The following is a 22,803-nucleotide window of genomic DNA, read 5'->3' as shown; positions in this document are numbered from 1 at the left end:
TATGCCAGGCCTTTTCCTGGACGCTAAGTATTCACACTTAGGCAATCTAATTCATCACTGAATTACTGATCTCTGTTTTTCTTAGCTTTGTGGTTCATTGAATTTTTATGAAGGTATAAGAAAATGAGTAAATAGGCGAGCAATATAAGAATGTTTTAAGTAATCTGTTTCTGTTCACTTTAAAGAAGAAAAGCTATGATGTTTGCTTCCATGTGTGGAATCTTCTTGTCAGACTAGTGGAAATCAGTTTTCGGCTGATGCAGGAGCATGTGTAGAAGATGTGTGTTTATCTTAATGTTCATATTGCAAAACCTATAGTATTACCTTATCAGACTAATGTCATTATTTTAATCTAATCAAATGAGTTGCTGCTGCAAATTTTCCATCTGTGCTATCTCTAACAAAGTATGTAGCATTTCAGAGACCTCTGAGGATGCAGACTGATATTTTCATTTAGACCTACCATCATTTGGTATACTTCCGTTGTTGACTACTGTAGATGCAGAACTAGAACATAGCTGGAATTCTTTTTCATTTAGGCAATGCAAAGCTTAATGATTTTACTACATTATGATTTATTTGCATTATGATTTTAAGTGTTTGGGAATAGCTATTGGCTAAATGAACATTGCATGTTTCAGTTTTGGACAGTGAGAATTAGGTATGTCACAGGCATATTTTGACCTATGCAATTGTCTCTTATATACAAATAGGCCATGCATCTTTCCTTTCTTTTTCATAAACTGTGCTTATTTTATGGAAAATATTACTGTACTTCAACAGAAACTGTTTCTAGACAGAGAGAGATGTGCTTACATGACAGACTGGATTGATAGGCTGAAGCCAATTGTATGAGGTTCAACAAGGCCGAGTGTTGGGTCTTGCACTGCAGTTACAACAACCCCATGCAACGCTACACCCTTGGGAAGGGTGACTGGAAAGCCGCCTGGTGGGAAAGTACCTGGGCGTGCTGGGTGACAACCAGCTGACAAGCCAGCAGTGTGCCCAGGTGGTCAAGAAGGCCAACAGTGTCCTGGTTTGTATCAGAAAAGTTGTGGCGAGCATGACTAGGGAAGTGATTGTGCCCCTGTGCTTGGCACTGGTGAGGCTGCGCTTCGAATACTGTGTTCAGTTTTGGGTCTCTCAGTACAAGATGGACTTTGAACTGCTGGAGCATGTCCAGAGGAGGACAATGACGCTAGTGAAGGGACTGAAGCGCAAGTGTTATGAGGAGTGGCTGAGGGAACTGGGTGGTGTTTGTTTGGTCTGAAGAAAAGGAGGCTGAGGGGGAGACCTTCTCGCCTTCTACAACCTGAAAGCAGGTTGTATTGAGGAGGGTGTTGGTCTCTTCTACTAAGTAAATAGGGATATGAAGAGAGGGAATGGACTTAGGTTAAACCAGGGGAGGTTTATATTGGATATCAGGTAAAAGAAATTCTTCAGTGAAAGAGTGGGAAAGCATTGGAACAGGACGCCCAGGGAAGTGGTGGAGTTACCATCCCTGGAAGTATTCAAAAAACGTGAAGAAATGGCACTATGGGACTGTGTTTAGTACTCATTCTGGTGTTAGGTTGATAGTTGGACTTGATGATCTTAAGAGGTATTTTCCGACCTTAATGAGTCTATGATTCTATCAATACTATCTCTATAATTATTATCGTAGTTGGAGATATTATGAAAATGCACAAACATTGTTAGGTTATGTATTTTTGTTTTATGATTAGTGCTTTGTAGTCTAGTAAGTTACTGTGTTACTTCATGTCTAGGACTGATTTTTCTTCTTAGTGAATTTAGACATAATCTCATTTTTTATGTTGCACTTGTAAGAACATTTTATAGTGAGCTTATTATCTATTAGGAGTTATATAGCATGGATAACATGTACTCTAAGAAACTGTAGGAAAAAGTATAAATAACCAGTAATGTCAGAGGATCAGGTCAAATTAAGCTAAGGCTTATCTCGCTTCTCTAGATAGAGAAGCAAAGTTCTGGATGATGAGGAAGCAACAAACCTGTTAAAAGTTATTACATATCAAACTCTGTAAGTGATTGTGTCTAAATGCTGGCTTACTCTGATTCCGAATTCCTGAATAAAAAAATGCTAAGCTGCCTGCCATGCACTCATAAGCCAATGTCTCAGAACCTGACACGGACACTAGAGAGCCGTGAGTTCCTAGAAGTTTTAGGACAAAACTGTTGGGCACTTAAACAATTTAGTGGGAATCTGAAAAGTAGTTAGGATTCAAATCCTGAGCAGAGTGTTAGATGATGATCTTTCATCCACACACAAGTAAGTGAAGGACAAGTCTGGGGTGTTTCTTCTTACGGACAGTAAGTTAAGCTGTTTGCAAAGAGCGACTGCATTCCCATGAAATTCATGTTTTGCAACACATGTTCTGCTTGAAGTCTTAGTTTTACTTAAAGATTTACTCTTTGAAAACTAGTTGAATATATCGTATGTATTTGATGTCTTATATTTTTGAAAGACTATAAAGAAAACTTATCAATATTTCACTGGAGATATAAAAGGGGAAGGTAAAGTGAATTGTTAATATTAAAATATCATCCACCAGCTTGAAGCAGTTATATCTCATTAAGACTAATGTGATGTTTTTAACAGCTTTCTAGTGTTAATTTCAAGGTACATCTAAATCATTTAAGGGCATATTCATGTGGACATAGCCTGAGGATGTCACCACATTGTGGTGAGAATAAGTTGGTATGCAGTTGCTTTCCATCATCAAACTTATCATGGCTGCTGTGGGTAGACTCCTACATTTTTATTTAATTGTTCTTTCTGTGGGTGTGCATATATTCTAAACAAATTTTAAGAACATAATGAAAGTACTTTTTCAGTGCTGACTGCCAGGCTGTTATGCTTTTCGTACTGAGCAGCACTTTTAAGAACCCTAACATTTTTTACAGACTGCAGTATAGCTCTATGATTATTTTTTTGATTGTTTTTCTTAGGATCTCATCTTCAAATTTTCAACATACTGTGTCAAACTGGGCTGAGCTGATTTGCTTTTTGTTCTTGTAACAAACTGCAAAGTTTAAATTGCATAATCAGGGACTTGGACTAGAAGATTTTTATAGTGGTGACTATGCATTTGCGTTTATTTGACAAGAAGTGAGCACAAAGATCTTTTGTACTAAATATAATTGACCTATTATGCTTATAAAGAATTTTTACATGTGGCTGATACTAAATTTTATCCATATGAAAAAGAGGCAAAGATAATAAGTATATGTAATACAGCTACCTCTTACAGTGTGTTTGATTAGTAGGAAATCATTAATTCTAAGCAAATTAAGACATGAGAAATAAAAGTGTAGGTTAAACGTGGGGGTTTCTATGGGATTTTTCTTGTGAAATTTTTTTATACTTCCAATGTGAACTTTTGTGATTAGACAGAAATTGCTTTAAAATACCTCAGGCTAAGAAGAACTGTAAACCTGGGACTTATTTGCATTCTAATAATGCCTTCTGAATTGGAAAAAAACCCCTAATTTTGAAATAATTTTTCCTGTGCTGTGAACATACATTTATACTTAAAGAGAAGTAACATTCTTCTGGTTTTGATAACTGGAAAATATCAGGTGCTGTAACAAATATATTAGAAATATATAAATTTTGACCTATGTTCAGAATACAAACAAAGTATAAACACCCTTTTAAATTTTTTTTTAAAATGTATGCATTGTTTTTTTGCATATTTTGTTAGAGATGTGTTATCTCTTCATTGATTATTTAAATTGTAATGGGGCTTTCATCTAAATTCATCTTTATCATAACAGGATAAATATTAGGAAAACTCACTAAGAAATGCAAAAGCTCTGGAGAACTAGCTATGTGGAGACCGTTTTCCCAATGGTGGTAGCCTTTCAGACAGTCTAGGTAAATCTCTGCCAAAGTATTCATGCTGAAGTTATCACTGCCTTCAAGCAAGGGAATGGGCAATTTGTCTTTGTGAGATGGCTTTCAGATAGAGATTTTTATATCTTTTCCTCCTAACTGAAATAATGTACAAAATTCCAAATTATAGATATTCACTTGATCCAGGGTCTCCAAATGGCTTCTCAGAACAAATGTGTTCTAAATAATTTTTCTTGTAGAACTATATATTAGATTTTAATTTTGTTAGTAATTTCAAGGCTCTATACAATGCTTTTGTAGCTCCTGTGTTCTTGGATTTGTATGTCTTCTGTTGTGTGACGTACATCATTCCTTTGCCATCTCATATTGTCTCATGTTTGTATTTTTCTTTCTGCCATCTACTCAGTCATTATGTTACATTACCTCGTTCCCGGTATACCCAGCCCACAGTTCACCATTACAGAGATGCCAGGTATATGCTTTCCTCTGTGTGACTCTATGTGGATAATGCATGTACTTTTATGTACCTACCTGTCCACTTCTGGTTTTATTAGTTTGTGTGTAGTAGTAGAAAACTTAGAAGTCTTGAGTTAATATCAGCATTAGCTTTCTTAATATAGAGAGTAGACAATCACGGGGTGATTCTTCATATGTTTCATGTTTTAAATATTTTCTTACTGCCAATAGTTTATAATCGGTGGCCCATGAATATATAATCAGTGGCCGGGTTTTATATCGTTTAATACCTTTTTAAAAGTCAATAAAGAAAATGACTTAATTCAACAAACACAAACACCTGCTAACACTGTGGTTTTCATATACAGAATGTCATACATATATGATGTGTTATAGACTAGTTAAAACTGGAATGTGGTACCTTTCTTGTAGTCTCAGATGCTGGCCAATATGCCCTAACATTTAAAAGTAGTTTTGCAAAATCACCAAAGTTCCAGCTGAGCTTTGTTCCAATGTTTTGTTCTGTTGCTGACATTGCTTGCTTCTCATGTCATTTTGTCCTCATTTCATCTTTGTGTTGCTTTTCATTGTGTTCACCTTTTATGTTTTGGCAGCCAGGATCACACAATGTATCCTCTATTTTGTGAAGATGCAATCAGATTACTTCGCTCCCGTAAGATGTGCCGTACCTATTCTGAGGGTGCTTACTATGATCTTGAGAGGTATAACTGATGTGGAGCATATTGTTAGCTCTACCACTTATACTTTGATAATACTGTGTTTGATTTCCAAACCAAATATGATCTATATTTTAGGTGATAAACATGTACACTGAAGATGTTTTATAATACTTTGTCAGTATGTACTCATTTATCAAAAAAGAAAAACTCAAGGCTATGGGTGAATCTCAAGGGAAGTTGAATAGCTTTATAGAAGTCAGTTTCATAAATTAGGTTAAATGGATATTACATACATGTCTTTGTATAACCTTTATTTTTGCTGAAATTTTCCAAAGAGCTTATAGTACTTATTCTCTTTAAAACAATGAGGAAAAGCCTACTTACTTCAAAGTAGACAGAAACAGAGTCTTGCTTAACTGAAAAATAGAGTGAAAAGTAAAAGATTACATTGTAGATATAGGTATAGTGCTTATTCTGTAATTCATACGTACTTGAATACATTCAAGTGTGTGATTAAAGAACATCAGAGTTCCTATTTATATATGAAATATATGGTAGAAAGGAGTTGAACCCATAATAATTTCTATGAAAAAATTATACTGGAAATACAGTGGCTTTTAAGAGATGTAATAAGACATGTGCTTTATAACATAGGCCATGTAAAATTTTCCATATCAAGGACTAAAGAAGTCTTGATATGTTAACTGCATGGCTGCTGGATACGAGTTCCTCTGAGGAGTCCATTAAGGTTTGCTCTGAATTCAGCTCATATACATCCATGTTTTTACTAAGTGTAAAACAATGTGCAGGGGAAAAAAAATGGAATCTGAAACTTTTATAGCATCATAGAAGCATTCCCTGCAAAGAAATATTACTTTTTAAAATTCTCCGAAGCTATAGTATAATAGACAATATGGCCTTTAGAATTCAAGTTAAACAATTGCTTTGAAAAGATACTGTTTTACACGAAACCTAATATAAATGAAGTGTGTAAATGGTTCAGTTTGCACGTAGAAACTTTAGTAAGGAAAGGGATTTTCTGGGTTTTTTTCTGAAAATATGTGATGATATGTGCTCATAATTATGCTATTTCAATAGTTTATTTTTTATATACTGGGTTGGTTTTTTTTTTCCTTAGTTACATGTTCACATTTGCATTAGTTTATCTGAACCTATTTCAGATTGCCAGCTGTATCTGTCACCATCCAGATACTGCTGAAAGTCAAAGCTATTCTCAAATTGTTTTAATTTGAGGTTCTTGATTTGCAAATCTTAATCTTTGTTTCTACACGAATTAATTTCTCAAAATAAAGTAAAATCAATGAAAATAAAGAGTGAAAGTGACGATCCTACATAAAGATGAAAAAGCTGGGATTTAAGCAGTGAGATATAGTAAATATTAGGGCTTTATTGAAGACAAGGCTATTAAATCTAATTCCTTCTGAAGTCAGAAAGGAAAATCTGACATAAAAAGGAATGTCTTTAGCTCACAGTTAGAACAGTATCTTGAAGCTCCCTGGGCCTAGGAAAGAACTGATTCTGGATTCTCTTCTCCTCTTGAATCAGGCTGCCTGTGGGTAACTTTAGTGTCGAAGTTACTTGAAGCATCTTACAAGATATGAACTATTCTGAGTGGCTCATAGCCACTATAATTTTTTCATATATTTTTCTCATTCCATATTCCAACAGAAGTTCTTCCTCCTTATCCACTGATAAACACTAAGTCAGTTCTTCTTCCTTATTTTATTTGTTGGAAATATATTTAAATTAGGTTTTAAACAATATTTCCTCATTTGTCTTTACATTTCTCCTAAGTTTGATGCTTATCTTAGATTGCATTATTTATGTAGGTCAAGGGGTTAGTCCTGTCTTCTTAGTTCCATCTCCAATGTCATTTTGATATCAAGCAACCACCTCTCTGTCTGTCTTTTCCTTTCACTTTATTAAGCATGTGAAATAACTTTACAGCTTCCACTATTCATCAAACTAGCAAACATTATTCTGCACAGTCCAACACTGAGGAAAGAGTAATCTGGGACAGAGAGTTTTGTGTCCTATGTCATTGTGAATCTATCAGTGTGGATGTCCTGCAGGCAAATATGTCATACAGATACCTCAGTCAAAATTACTTGCCACCTTTGTTGTTCATGGCTCCTTTCTTTGCTTATCTTGTAGTCATTCACAGCCACATAACGAGCCCATTAACTCTAGTGAAGTCTTCTAGCAGTTTTTTTCCTTTTTTTCCCCCACAGACTTTTTGGTCTTTTTCATCTTTTCTGTGCTGGGATTTGTTTCAGTTACTATTTATCAGATTTGATAGTGTTAAATTTATTAGCTCTAGGACACACTTACACTACCAAAACTTGAATTTCCGAGTTCATTCCCAGGCTACAGCTTGTACAAAACTTGTCATTTTGTCCCTGTAACAGCTTCTTTTGAAGAAGTCTATCTATTTCCTTCTCAAAAGAAATGGAAGCACAAGATACGTATCCAGCTATGCACAATAGGCACGTGTGCAGCCTCAGTGACTTCAGTGCCCCATGGACCCAGTGCTTTCTCAAGAACATCCTGCTGCTCAGTACGGCAGTCCAATTTTCCTTAACTCTTTAATGTGATAGTCAGCATCATAGCACTGGCTAGTATTAGTTCAAACTGTTGCAGCTATTCAGATTGAACATATATAAGACATTATGACTGGATATGCAGAGCTTCATTTATGTGTTTATTAATATCTCCCAATTCACAATCCTGTAGAGTCATGCAGGTTAGTTCCTAATTTGGTGTTCAACCATTTTAAATTGGCTGACATAAGTGATGTCAATAACAGAGTAATGTCCTCAAGATTTTTATCCCAATTGTTTTTAAAATTAAAATATTACTAGTCCTTCCCAAATAAAAAAAACTGCTGAAAGCCTCACTGTATGAAATTCTTTCTCAACTTGCCTATCTCAAAGCTCAGCTTTGTTACTGAGAACACCATGCTATCTACTACTTCTATTTTTTTCACTTAGCCTAGGTTGTTAATTTTTACAAGGGCATAAATACTGTTTTGTGCACATTTTTCACAGAATATGAGGTTTATTTTAAGCAGACTTTCTGTTGCTTCACTTAAGGAAACAAACTTTAACTTCCATTTTGTTTTCTGGCTCTTGTTTTACCAGTCAGAAAGTTTCCGACATCTATATTCTTTTTTTTGGTGAAATTTCTCAGTTCTCAAATGTTGTTTCCATACTGATGTAACTTTTCACTCTTATGAAATACACGTGTATCAATCAAGTGTTCTTAATACATTGTTCGTTATATCTGATTATAATTTAGAAGTAGAAGATTAAAATTTTATATATGTGTATAATTATATGTTCAGAAGATACTGCTGAACTGTAGATAAATATGCTCTGTGTTCATCACTACCTTAATAATACAGTGAGGGAAAACAACAGGAGAGAAGCACCCTTTAAAATGTCTGAAATGTCTGTGCTGTTTATTCCATATTCAGGAGGACTAGGCAGGAGAGAAGAGTGCCTAATTCATATTATGATGACACAACCTATACTCCTGAAAGGTATTTAAATTTATATAGTAAAAGTAGATAAAAGCTGAGTAATACTTTCTGAGTTGTAGTCTAAAATTTTTAATTGGCCTAGATTAATTGTATTTAAATTTACAGTGCACTTTATGCAGTATATCTCTAAATATTGAACAACTAATCTCCATGGTTTTAAGTACCTAATTTTCTTTTAGCTCCCCACTGATTTGACTTTGGACTTTTTTTAGCATAATTCTTAACATGAAAATTTTTTTATTCATTAAAATGGAATACCGGACATTACAGAGAAGCAGGGTACAACTGAAGGTTTTTTTCCCTCACTTAGCCACAGCATATTTCTCATGGCTAACCTTCCAGTCACAAGGAGTGATTATAGGGCAATTTAGAATTGTCAATTTCATTCTTTAATATCCCTCAGTAACTTAAGAAACACCTCAGCTTTTAACATGTTGCTGCCCACTTAACTTAAAAATTACTAACTAAACACCTTCAAATTGCTTTTGGGTGCTTGCTGAGGTGGAACTGAAAGTACCATAAAATCTAACCACCCTATCAAAAAAAACCCTAAATTTCCAAAAGTTAGAGATTTGAAGTTAAAAGCATTACGTTATTATTACATAGAATGTTATTTTTGTTAATTCTGTATCTCCACAATTATTTCTTTTAATTATTCCACAAACTCAATGACTATTGAAAATATGAAGACTTTTGCATAAGAAAAGATAAGGAATCAGTTAGTCTATATGGAACATAAATTCGTAGTGAAATATAGGAAAAATTAAACAAAAATTGATTTGTTTTTAATTTTAAAAGATACAATTTTCTTCAAATTTAATAGAAGATAGGAAATTTTAAAAATTATTTGAAAACATTTGAAAAGCTTCCCATTTTATTGAGAAATGATCATGTCATATGAATTAGAATGCTATTAATAATACTTCTTTCTTTGTAACACTTCTTTATTTTAACTGTGTTGCAAAGGTGGTACAATGGTGCAAGTTCATGGGCAGATCATGTAGTCAATGGTTCAGCTGAAAATTATGGGTAAGTAAAGAGTGTAGTGTTACAGATATAGCTAAAATGTAGTTCTAGTCTTATAATACGAGTTCATTTATAATTGTGCCAAAGTTATTCTTAATAAGTATATTTTTCTTGAAATCTTTCTTTCCTGGCTCAGAACTAAAGCACTTTTTTGTGCTACTCTGTTTTTCCAAGGTTAAGCTGTTTTATTTGGTTACAAATAGTAAAAGAACATTAATTATGTTTGAACTATTTTTAAAACATGTTCTCACTGTTCAGTGCCACTGTAATGAAAAAGCACTTTTTGACAGATAAGACCTGCCTGCATTCACAGTGTTGGGGAATGTGTCTTTGAGACCAAATATTTCTTAGTTTTAGAAATAATCCCAATTCTAATGGTATAACCTGTCTTTCTGTGTGACTGATGCATAATCCATGCAAAGTGCTGGGTTCCTTACAATCTTCAGTTCTTTGCAGCTGCAGTTGGCTCCTGATCAAAGGGAGCACACAGATTTTCTTTGCTAAGAATAGTTCTTTCACTTTACTGCTTCTCCCTCATTTTCTTCTTGCTCTTGCAACACTTTTCTTCATCATTTTTACTTAATTCTTTTGTGAATGTGCCTAGAGCTTGCTTCTTTCTGCCTCTCCATATTTTATCAGCAGGAGCTGGGCTAGACCTGTGGCATATTCTGGCCAACTAAAACAAACATAGGATGTAGGTCCAAAATGCTGGTAAATCCTGAAGTTCTTAAGTGAAAGTACCACAGAGTTACTGGGCAGTTTTCCTTGATGAAGACTAAGAGTTACAAAGCCGTATCTCAAAAATATTTGTTGTGAAATTATTCAAAATAATACTATACATTGGTGCCTTAAATGCAGTAATTTTGGACATACTAATACTTAATAAAATATAATTTGTGCATGAATATTGAATTAATTGCTTATTAGTAAATTAATTACTGACCATTCTTTAGCTTTTGTGGGTTTGTTTATACTTTCATGATGATACTAGTCAATATATCTCTCGGGAAAAATAGTTAAATATCTAAGATCGCTGGAAGGTTATTAAATTACTAAGCTAGATATAACAGAACATATAAAATGATACTATATATATATAGAACACTATATATATATCTATATAATATATAGATATATATTTTAAAAAAGGGATTAGTCACAGCTCACCTGCAGTCCTAAGGCTATTTAAATAAAATAGTGATTCATATTTGTCCTGTATATGTAGACTAATGCAGGAATTCCATTTAAAACACTCAGAGACTGAAGGAGAATGTAAGTGACTGTCAACTTGAAACTAAAAATCTGAGTAAAACCCAGAATGAATACTTCAATATTTTCATGCAAGTTTCTTCTCTAGAAAGGAGAGATTTGTAAGGATCTTTTGGCTCAACTTGAGTGCAGGCACAGAAACTTACTTGAGACCATTCCTTCCCTAGCTCGTGCTGCTGTTTGCTGGTTGTTCAATTTTAAGTGTTTGAAGTATGCATTTAATTGGTGCTTACAGCAAGGGCCATGAGTATTGGTTCTTCTTGGGAAAGTGCACAAGCATGCTGACAAGGGACAGCATACTCCCGTTAGGTAGTACTGGTTTACTTCACTTGTCTTAGATTTAGTACTGTATGGATGCTAACATAAATAAATAGCAGGGGGAAAACCAGGTTTGCAAATTGAAAAAGAAACTTGTTAGTAGTCTCTATCCCCATTTAAATTTAGCTGGGAAAAAAAAACCCCAAAACTGTGGTAAAAGAAAAAAATGATAAGAACATTTTTTGTGAACTAATATGACTTTTTGATAAAACATACTTTAACAGAATGAAGACTACTGAAATGGATCAGGTTCTGTCAAGATCCATAGATTTACCGAATGCCTTTAATGAAAACAGTGTGCTATTTTTCTCATTTGTAATTTAAGAGCTTAAAACAATAAAGTCTTACATAACTACTCGTCTTGGAATTATCTGATTGAAATTCTGGCTTCATCAAGTGACAGAACTCTTGTTGACTTCTGTGAGGTACAAATTACAAGTCTTCTGCCAAAAGTTAAGAAGGCAGATAAACGTATATTTGCAGTATTAAGCCATTTGTGATATTTTACTAACCAAACATTTGCCATATTATTAGAATTTAGATTATTATCTTAAAGTTGCAGCAGTATATTCACTTATAAAATTAAGCTGTAAATTAAGAGGATTTACTCTCTCTTCTTTTGACTTCCCTGCTTTTGAATGCTAATCATTTTTATTGTGATCTTCAGTGAGTCACTGCATGAAGATGAAGATCCATGTTCCTGCAGTGCAATTTTTTGTATGTGTCAATTGAGGGTCTATGTTAAAGATGTTGAAAGTTGCAAGTAGTTAGCAAAGTACAAGGTATTATAGAGGGCAACTGTCTATATAGATGGAAAATTGTGTTACAAGTAACAGAAACAATAACATAAACCAAAAAAACTTAACATATTACATTATAGCAAAAACCTGCTTAAGTCACTTGGACTTTTAAGTAATAAAGGAATACCTCCAGACATTTCATATTCTAGGCATAGGATAAAAATATGAATAAATGTTACTATGATAAAGTTAGTACAAGCTAAATGAATTGGTAAGACATAAAGGCCACATATATGTATGTTCCTTACATGCATTGGTTCACCAGGTTACCAGAAATGGTAGCCTGGAAGGTTCATTTTTTGAGACATTACCTTTGGCTAAAATACTGGAAAATGATTCTTAAACTACTTAGAGTTAACTAGACAAGTTAAATTAGTATCACTGTAGCTCATTTTCTGTGTTTGCTTTCATTGGAATGCAGTTACAAATAGGATCTGTGACAACTGGTAGCATTAGCTGGAAGCTGAGAGATCTCTTTCTCAAGAGCATCAACTACCTCTTTTTTGTTTAATGTCAAGGTCTTCTGTGAAGAAATTGCATACATATTTTTACTATTTTCCTTTCAAATGCACAAGCTGCTTTTCTATTCCTCAAAAATACCCAAAATTCATTTGGCCTGATTTTACAGATAAAAGAGGATATGAAATATCCATTTAAGTCTTAGTTGTTCCAGGATCAACACTACTTACTGAGTTTATTGATACTTGATTGTAATAGCTAGTGTAAACATCTCACTGCATCCATAGAATCATAAACTATTTTGGATTAGAAAAAAAATGGAAAAAAAGTCTGATCTAACTCTCTACTTAAAGCAAGGCTTTGCTATTCCTCAGGAATTAAACAGCCCTACAATCTATTAATGATGGAATATTTCAGAGAGTAGATCTCTTTAGATGCAGTTGGATGTGCTGTTTTTAAGGATTTTTGTAATTGTATCATGCTGTCATGTGTTAGCATGACTCGATATGTTTACAACAGAATCACCAGTGATTGCAATGCCATGTACAGGTAACTAAGCAGGCTGTAAGCAAGTGATTTTCTATAGCTGTAGCAGTCTGTGCATAGCAATGTGGTGCACAATGTGCCTGGGATTGCAGCTGAGTTGTCTGCATTGTCTGCTTAGCTGAGATAGCTGGTAGAAAAGTAGTTCAGATACTGGCACGTTATGCTTTCGTCATGCCTGGGACTGTCATGTAGATATACCTGTAGTTATCACTTACACTATGGTGTAATGTGCATGTGAATAGATGATATGAGTGTGTGCATGTATGCGTATAGATATATGTTCTACATATGTATAAAAGCATAATAGAAGACTACTGCAGCAAAATTACCTTGCTTTGCTTCCTGTTTTTGTTTATTTTGCAAGAGTACCTAAAAGCATTGCATTCATGGTTTTTGAAAACTATAGCAGCACATCATTTTATATTAAGTTTCTTTATAGGTATAAATGAGCGACATGTCGAGATATCCTGTCACCAGATTATCTAGATATTTGGCAGTATACTGCTCCTTCCCATTTCCCCATTTTCTGTTACCATACTTATGACTCAAATTTAAGTTTGCTTGGTACTAGAACTCTCAGTTGTTTGTAGACATGCTTATCTGTATTATGCTAACAGAGGATCTTGTGTCTGTGACTAAACAGCAAAGTTCCTATAGATAGTAGAAGAATAACATGTCCAAGGATTGAAATCCAACAGCCATCCACAGACACTGACAGGTATTACCATTGTATGTTAGCTGGAGTTTGAAATTATGATGATTAGAAAATATAATGCTGTATTTTTCTTGTTCTGTGTTCAGTGTTTCTAGATGAAAAAAGGTGCACTAGGAGCTGAATTGTAGTGTAGTGTAAACCTACAGCAATTCTATTTTTATTTCTTCAGGTTTTTGTTACAAGAGCAATCTAGTATTAAAATTGTGATTGGATCTCATAGCTTGCTTTTTTAGTCTTGCACACCACAAAATAATTTAACATGGGCTTTAAAATAAACTGATTTCATTTTTTGTGGAAAAAATAACTTCTATTCATGTTGTAAGCTGTTATGATTTATTACTATTGAAAAATGTTCATCTTTTATAAGTCTTTGTCTATACATAATTTTAGATCAATGTATTAATTTGTTGAAAATTCTCCTTTTTATTTATTAAGAAAAGTAACAAATCTGAAAAATTAAAAATTAGAAGTAGTTTCTGCATTGGGAAAAGAGTTAGCTTTTGAAGTTTTCAGACTATGAATATAGAACAATGCAGATAAATCAGTAGATTAAAAAAAATGTTGTAGCACCTTTGATTAGATATTGTAGTTACTAGAATGGTACCTAAACAGTATGAGATTCCAATTCTAACTTTTGAGGTGTTTAAAATATAAAATTAATTTGTGACCACAGAGTTTTCTGCATGGTGGCTTACGGAGAGTTCAGACAGTTTCAAAATGATAGTTTTCACAATGCTTAGTTAAGAAGAAGACACTGCTGTACTCTTTCCTCAGTGTAGGAGAGAGTTACACTCCAAAGTCTTGTAGACTTTGGCAGGGAAATAGGCCATCTGCCAAGGATGTTTTCCTCAGCAGAGGCAGAGGATGCTATGATAGGCAACACTAAATGGACGAGGTCACTATTTGACATTTCATTAACCATATTTTTTATAATGAAAAGTCTGTTAGCAAAGATAAAAAGCTCTAGTATACATTAAAATATTGCATGGACATTGAATACGTTAACACAGACTACTATATATCCGTCTTTAAAAATCAGTAATTCATTTGATTTGAATTATAATGAGAATACATGAAACTTTCATCTAGATAACTTGGGAGCATAAGCCCTGCAGAATGTTACCTGAAAGTTTATGAACTTTTCTTTTTAATTATGAGCTGCTTTAAAAGCTCCCCCTTCGTGCTTATGGCTGGATTATGATATTAATGCATAGTTGTATACTGTGCTAAGACAGATACTGTCCAAGCAGATATTTATTCTATGAAAGGGACAGATCATTTCTGAAGACCTGGATCACTTAGCACACATGTTTACTGTTAAAAGGACAAAAAAAATACGTCATGACAAACAGTATACCTGTTTCACTGCAGGCTGAAAACTGTCTGATGAATCATTCTTTAAATGAGTATGATCTAAAACCACACAGTGAAGCTTTCAGGTGGAAGACTAACATTATTCTTACGTAGCTCTCCATTTGCTGCTGTAGTAGTGAGAGGCTTTTAGCATGTAGCCTGTAACTTGAGGATAACAACTCAGTTCAAACTTAGAATTCAGAATTCAACTTAGTCTTCAAAGCATTCCGTGTACAAAAGCAACAGTGGTGCCAAAGCTTCATGTAAAAACAAAAGGTTCACTGCCATAATCCATGTTCTTCTTCACTTATGGGAACTACTGGTTATTTTTTCCACCTGAAGTAAATGCCAGGTGCAGACTGTGGAAAACAATATTTATATTAATTCTTGAATATGAAATTTCTGAGTCCCTTATTTGTTGTCATAGTGGTTAGGCATAGTGGCTTCTTGGAGCCTGCAGAATGCAAAATCTGCTCAGTAAGCTGTTAGTATTGGTCCTAGTGGTAAAAATTCCTCCCTGCATTCTAATACTGGCAATGGGTCAGATCCCCAACACTCTAAAAATAGTTTTTATGCAACAGCTAAAGAGAATGAAGCCTTAGGAGTAACAAGTGAAAGAGGCTTAACCTCTAATGAGGTGTTTACGTGAATCATGTGGTTACTACTTGCGTGTTGTTCTGTGTTTCCTATTTGCTGTTGACAGGAGAAAGAACTAGAAATGAAATTATATCTCTCCTATACCACCCAGTTCCTGCTGCTGTGTGCTTCAGCAGTCCCCTGCTCATTGGCAGAAGAAGGGTTGTTCTAGCTCTGTGAGAGTGACGGACTCAAAGAAAAGTGTCTCTGTGGACTCACTAGTTTTCTTAAACGTGTGGGTACACGAGGTAGGGCAGGTTGACATGGGCCATATACTCTTTTGTAATTTTTCTGAATTTAGGAATAATTTTTTTCTTAGAATTTATTCCCATAGACTAGGAATTTATTCCTATGGTCATGCTTTTAACCACCAAGCTGACACCTTTCTCACCTTCCATAGCACTGAAACCTCTCTTAAACAATTATCTGAACAAAGCAACATTCATATCAAAGCTAAGGTTGTGTTTCTTTGTCTATCCACAATGTAAAAGAAGCGAGACAGTGGATGCTTTTGCTGATGAAGTTTCCCATTCAGAAACAGAACTGATAGAAGAAGAAGTGAGGTAATTTTGTTGTGGTTTTGTGCCAGGCTCATTGTACTGTTCCTCCAATCTTTAGTGCCTCAGATTAAAATTGCTGTTATGTGTCTCACTGTGGTGTGTTTGCTTGTTAGGAGCTTATAGATGATTCATGGTGAACGGTATTATTCTGAACCTGTCTGTGACAATTCCTTTGTATGCTCTAGGAGTCCAATAATTAACTCATGGAAGGCCTGAAAAGACAGTAATTTTAATGAGTCTTTTATCCACCTATTCAGCAAAGTTAGCCACCCTTGAGACAGCTACAGCCTGTCTCTCTATGGTTTTTAGATATAAAATGCTGTTGATAACATAAGACTCTTTATAATGAGGCTGTGGTATGTCTCTCTTTTTTTGAGACTGATTAAAATCTAGCTTCTTGTTACACTTAATCACCATCCAGTGATTAACCAGTATTAACTGACTTCAGTGTAAAGCGCATGACTTTGCTCAAGGAGAAGTATTGAAGGGTACATCTTCCCCATTTGTATTCTATAGGTGTTCAGTTACTCAAGGAGAGATGGGAGGAGTGTGAATTTAATAAGTAACTCCTCAGGGTATGGATTTTGCTTTTAAAATTACCTCAATTTTATGTATTTTAGGACATTGCTAGCAAATTCTACACCTTGCAAACATATCAATTCCATTGTGCAAAATGGTGTGGTTTGATTAATTTCTGAAAGTAATGGCATGATTAATTGCCTGAGATAGTAGGTGACCAGAGTGTTTGATCAAGAAACTTTTACTCTGTCTACTTTCTCCCTGTTGTATCTCTAGTGATAGTTTTTTCCATTACTGCTTTGGCACTGTTCTTTAGGCTATTAGAAGGTTATTTTATTTTTTTTGTGGTTACAAATCAAACTTACTGTAGTTGGTGGAACCTCTACAACTACTAATGATGTTGTAGATTTTCATCTGACTGCAGTCCAAGCACCACGCATGAATCCATAACTATAGGCTAGCCTATAATTTGACAGACATCCAGAGTCTAATAATAGTTAACAGTGCTATATGTTAATTATAGTATGTGAGATGTGGACTTTCCTACATACAAGTGTATTACCTCTTAAAGTCTGTAAAAGTCTAGTCATGTGAGTAAAAATGCTCAATTAAACTGCACAATTAAATGAGTCCTTAGCTTTAATGAAACTTAATATTATGTCAGCTATTCTTTTCCTCCATGTTTGATATATTAATTAAGAAAATAACAATATTTTTACCCCAAAATTATCAGGAAACAGACTATTGCATGGATAGTCATTACTGAGACATTGGAAACATTTCAGCCCATTTATCAAGAGTATGGAGCAAACGTAATCATACATGTATAAAAAACTGTGTTTTCAAGAACAGAACTCTGAAAATTTACCCCCTCCCCAAAAGTGTACGTAAGAAAATGATATGCTCCAAACCAGTGACATGCAGCATATTTCATAATTAATAGGAAAGTCAAAGGTCAACTGAGCTGCTTTTTGACTAATATTACAGGAATTGTGAAGCAGCAGATAGACAGCCATATCAAAGATCCAGATCAACAGAGCAACGTCCTATGCTAGAGCGGACCAACTCCCGCTCCCGATCCACAGAGCGTCCTGACTCAAACCTCATCAGGTCGATGCCTTCATTAATGACTGGAAGATCTGCCCCTCCTTCACCTGCCTTACCGAGGTGAAACAGACAAATCAATCAGACTAATCCCCTTCTACCCCACCAGCTCACCATTTTATTTTCCAAGTAGCTAATTGGTATCGCCTCATCCTTAGCTGATCACTAGTAGCAATAGATACTAATCCTTTCAGTGCCAACACACTATTTATATTCTACTCTGGATATAATGGTGTGGCTGCCATCGCAAATTGTTTGCTAACAGTGTATAACTACATCCGTTTGTGATTTTTCATTTATCAGGAATCCTGGATGGTTTCCCACATAAAGCACCTCATAACTATCATATTCTTCTCTTACAGAATGAGAAATTGTTTGTGTTCATCAGACATCGCTTTTGGAACAATCATCATAACAACATCAAATGAAACTATATTTTTTAAAAAAATAAGTTTCTTTAAATGGACCGTACTAACTTTGTCTATTGATTGCCATTTTAACCACCATTTTCTCTGACTACATTTTACTGTGCCATAGTCTGTATTGTTCCTGTTTGAGTGCTATACCTTACTGATTGATATTTTGAAGGTTTCTATAGATTATTCAGTTTAAATAGACATAATTCAGTTAAAATATGAGTATGATTTGGTCTAGTTGGTGTTCAGTAAAGTTTCTCCTCATTTTAGAACTGCAGATACATTCCTTTTTTCTATGAAAGTGAGAGTAATATCAAACCCCCAGTGAGAGTTAAAGTCAAATACCAGTGTCTTTTCTCAGTTTATTACTTTGTTTAGACAAATCCGTGTAATGTCATTGCCACTCAATGGTAATTTAAACAAATACAAGCTGAGTAAAGATCACTGAATTTGACCTGTGGATATTTTATGTGTACGTGGGTATTATATCCGTATGCACATGAATGTACACACAATACATTTTCTGTCTTGACTGTGCAAACAAGCATTTTATGGATGTTCAGCCTTAGTATGGCTTTCTTCCTTTCGACAGAGAGATTTCTCTTTTTAGTCAAGTCTTTTTCTGAAGAGAGATAATAGTTTCACTATGGGACTGCAAAGGTCCCAAGTGATCTAAAGTTTACTTAGTCATGTTATCAGTTCTTCATGGTATTTAAGGATTAATATGTCATTTAATTGTTATGGTTTGTTTTGATATGTGTCTCATAGGTCACATCCTCGAACTGGATCTGTTCAGACAAGTCCATCAAGTACTCCAGTGGTAGGGCGAAGGGGCAGGCAGTTACCGCAGCTCCCACCAAAGGGGACGCTGGAGAGAAGTAAGTGTATGGGTTTTCTCCTTAATGATGTTACAAATTTTCTCAGTGCTGTTTGTATTTTTTTTTTTGGCATTGCAGTTGAAATATCTTGAGGTTTTGTGTACATAATTAGGATTTGAGAGTAGTATTGTATTTTGTACTGTATTTTTGTATATTATGTTTTTATATCTACAATACTCTTGACTGAAATGAATCATCGGCAGTACAATAATCATCAACGGTGCAATACACATGAACCAAGATGGACTAACTACTGGCATGATATCCTGTTCCTTTTGAAGTCAGTAGGTGTTTTGTTATTGACTTCAACAGGCACAGGAAATAGTCTTTTATATGTTATTTAGCGATAAAGCTCTGGCTCCCTTGGGAGTTAGGAGAATAGCTGCTCACCTGTGGGTTCATGTGAAATGTTTACAGATTGCTAGTATAAAATCTCTGCATTTCGAAACAGGAACAGCAAGAAGAGAGGTAATAATCTTGTAAATAGGAAAGGTTAGCAAGATATTTTATGAGTCATGTTTTACTGGTACAGTAATTGTTCTTCTCTTTAGTGTCTTAAAAAAAGCATTGGTTAATGGAGACATTTTCCAACATGTTTAGAAACAGGAATATAAACACATTTTTGGTATCAAATACATTTTCACCCTTCCACTTCTGATAGCTAGAAGTGCTGTGAAAAATCAGTTTAAATGGCCATATACATTCTTTTTTTTTAATCCTTCTTAACATGTATATTGTATCTTTTATAAAACTTCTGTTGTTTTTAACCCCTGTGCTTTGGTTCCCTTTTTTTTGTTTGTTTGTTTTGTTTTTATTACTTTCCCTAGACAATGGAGACAAGGAGATAGAATCTTATGAAGGTCTGTACGGAAAGGGGGGTTTGTTTTTAACCTGAAAGCCTTTTTGAAAGGCTGCATAGGGAAAAATAAACCCAACTGCAATTGATGTTACTTGATTGCCCAGACATAGGCTGAATTATTGTCATAATTATTTAGTCTTTTTTATAATCAAACCCATGACTCATAAATGGTACAGGGCTCTACATGAAAAAAAACCAATATAAGTAATACTATCTAAATACAATCATCATGAGAAAAATTCTTATACATGTACAAATTTTTAAATACTGAAGGTTTACCTTGCAGCAAAGATGAGTTAACTTCTGCATGTATATCCCTTTTCCGGATTAGTACTTCAGCCACGTATTTAAATTTAAGCATTTGGGGCTATTTGACATGTTAAATGTTAACATTCATTTAATCAGTACAATGCTTTCATTGCTGATATGTTAAAATATTATACAGTTGCTGAATTACTAGGTGATTTTCAAAAAATATAGGGGCTAAATTTAATTGAATCAAGATATTCTTTCAAAAAGTTTTAATACTTTTGCTTGAAATTAAATCCCCTTATATTTTATACCATTAAAATGATTTAACTTGCTTAACAGCAAGCCACGAGATATCAATTGCAGTCCTTGGTTATACCACTGAGGGTCTATACGTAGTATTACTGTAACTGTCTTATAAGGCTTTTTAATTTGGTGTTTCCAATGTTTACAGTGTTTATTTCCATTTTTGAAGCAAAACTTCATGACAAGAAAACTATATTTTCTCAGATTATCACCCTAGTATATTAATTTCTTTGCGATTTCATGTGTTGTGAAATGCTTATAGGAAATACAGTCTAGATATGCCAGGAAATAATCACATCTGAGCATACGATGTTTGCTGTCATTGCTGTATATGCATTTACGCTTTACCACTCTTCCCTGCTTTTTGCTTAGTATATATGTTTAGACTGTGAACTCTTTAGGGCAGCAGTAGTGATGTACTGCATACTTTTACTGTGTTTGATTACAGAGGGTAGCATTCTTATTTACACCATGGGTTCTATAGAAAGAAATGTAATAAATACAATAAAAAAAATATTTTTTATAGGAGTGCTAGAATTGTTTGCTCTGGTAAGTACTGCTGGGAATTGAAGAACTCTATTTGGTTTTACTTCAAGACTGAGTAATATTTTCCTGTACCTCTGTCTAAAGTAGTCTTTTGGAAAATCTGGGTTGTGGAAAATTGTGAAATCAACAGATACTGGAGTTTTAATGTGCAATCAAAACATCATCGGTGACTCAAGATACAGTACCTCGACAAAATTTCATGTTGAATATTACACATATAAAGGTCACAAACACTGCACTTAAAAATGCAATCCATAGATACAGGTTTCACATGGTATTCTCTATAATTTTCTGTCATTAATTAAGAGCTTACATTCTAATAGCAATATAGTTCTACTTTGAGGCTTTTTCTATCATATTTGGGATTCTTTAATCTTTGTCTTTAAGGGGAATAATCATTTTCTTTAAAAGGAAAGGCACTCTACAAGAACAGTAGATTACCTCACTTCTGTCAGTTACAGAATGTAATTATGATTAATAGTAGGTTTTTACTGTGGAAATTGAATTTTACAAAAAGTTATTTTAGGCAAATGAAGCACCACAGATAAAAAAATTAAATTCAGTAGAACTGACAATACAAACTATAGTGGTTTATTTTATTATTCAACAAATATAACAGCAAGTAAACCTGAAGATTTTATAGACATTTTAGTAGAGCTTTTTACATGTTACTATAGCCCCTGGTGATTATTAATACAATTGTCTGTTTGTGATAATCAAAACTGGTGTTTTCTGGTTTTGGGAAGGCTATTTGACCATATTGGAAAATGTCATTGCCACATGGTAGTCCTTTCTGTTCTTATAGAAGTGTGTACTTCTCTTAAAAGATAGAGGACATTTTACGTTGCGTGGAACCTTGCAGTGGATGTTAATCTTTCTGTATTTTGAAATCAAAGATTTTTATGTTGACCAAAGTAAGTTAAAATCATACTTAAGAAAAGCGTTAGTAAAAGATACATTATATACAAACAGGAATTGGAAGTCATCTCAGCTTTTCAAAAGAAAAACTTCTGTGTTTGTAACTCCTGCAGCAGCCTCATTTAGTGTGTATATATTTGAATAATCTATATTTGTTACAGGGTTGAAAATGGGTATAATTTCTTAAAATGTAGTAGAAATGTAGGGACCCATGTAGAAATAAGGGACTAATTCGCAGTTGGGGACATTTTTTATTATAGTGCAGCACTCAGTATAATGTGGAGTATGATGTGCTTATGATTATGTAACTGGAATGAAAGGAATCTATACGGAAAAAACCCGAAACAATACACCTCTAGGTAATTACTTTCCAGAACAGGATAAGAATTAAAAAACATTGATTTGGGGTAGTTTTAATTTGGTGAGGTGTGTTATGTAGTGGCAGGATTTTGCTCCAGGATTTCTAGTTTTCCTTAGAATTATTTATTTTAGAAAAACTCTGAAATAACCATGTAAGTTTGTTTTTAATAACTAGATGCGAGTAGCTATGAAGGACTATTCCTAACAGTAGTATATTGACCTATATATCTATTTCTCAGTGTCCCACATGCTCCGTGGAAAAACATATCATTAGCCATGTTGCATTTACATTCTTTTATGGTCACGATATTTTGGCTAATTACTTAGCTTACCCTGGCTATGTTTCTGTCATTGTCAGATTTACCTGTTCAAAGGAAGACTGAGCATCTTT

The 22,803-nt window shown here is 34.2% G+C and overlaps 1 protein-coding gene across 50 annotated transcripts in view; it reads left to right on the top strand.

The window, feature by feature from the left end:
- RIMS2 (regulating synaptic membrane exocytosis 2) overlaps positions 1–22,803 on the top strand; it is a 457,943-nt gene that overhangs the window by 301,542 nt on the left and 133,598 nt on the right. For 33 of the 50 annotated variants that reach the window (XM_054058006.1, XM_054057998.1, XM_054058023.1 and 30 more), the window contains 9 exons: positions 4,284–4,349; positions 4,948–5,055; positions 8,510–8,575; positions 9,542–9,604; positions 13,637–13,711; positions 16,189–16,260; positions 17,764–17,943; positions 19,065–19,174; positions 20,002–20,034. In XM_054058006.1, the coding sequence (XP_053913981.1) occupies positions 4,284–4,349; positions 4,948–5,055; positions 8,510–8,575; positions 9,542–9,604; positions 13,637–13,711; positions 16,189–16,260; positions 17,764–17,943; positions 19,065–19,174; positions 20,002–20,034 (773 nt within the window). The remainder of the gene's footprint in view (positions 1–4,283; positions 4,350–4,947; positions 5,056–8,509; positions 8,576–9,541; positions 9,605–13,636; positions 13,712–16,188; positions 16,261–17,763; positions 17,944–19,064; positions 19,175–20,001; positions 20,035–22,803) is intronic. The other 17 variants (XM_054058028.1, XM_054058021.1, XM_054058012.1 and 14 more) reach the window with 11 other exon arrangements.

This window comes from Cuculus canorus, chromosome 2, assembly GCF_017976375.1.
Source record: "Cuculus canorus isolate bCucCan1 chromosome 2, bCucCan1.pri, whole genome shotgun sequence".
In the NCBI taxonomy this organism is placed as follows: domain Eukaryota; kingdom Metazoa; phylum Chordata; class Aves; order Cuculiformes; family Cuculidae; genus Cuculus; species Cuculus canorus.
This window is presented reverse-complemented; position numbering and strand designations above follow the sequence as displayed.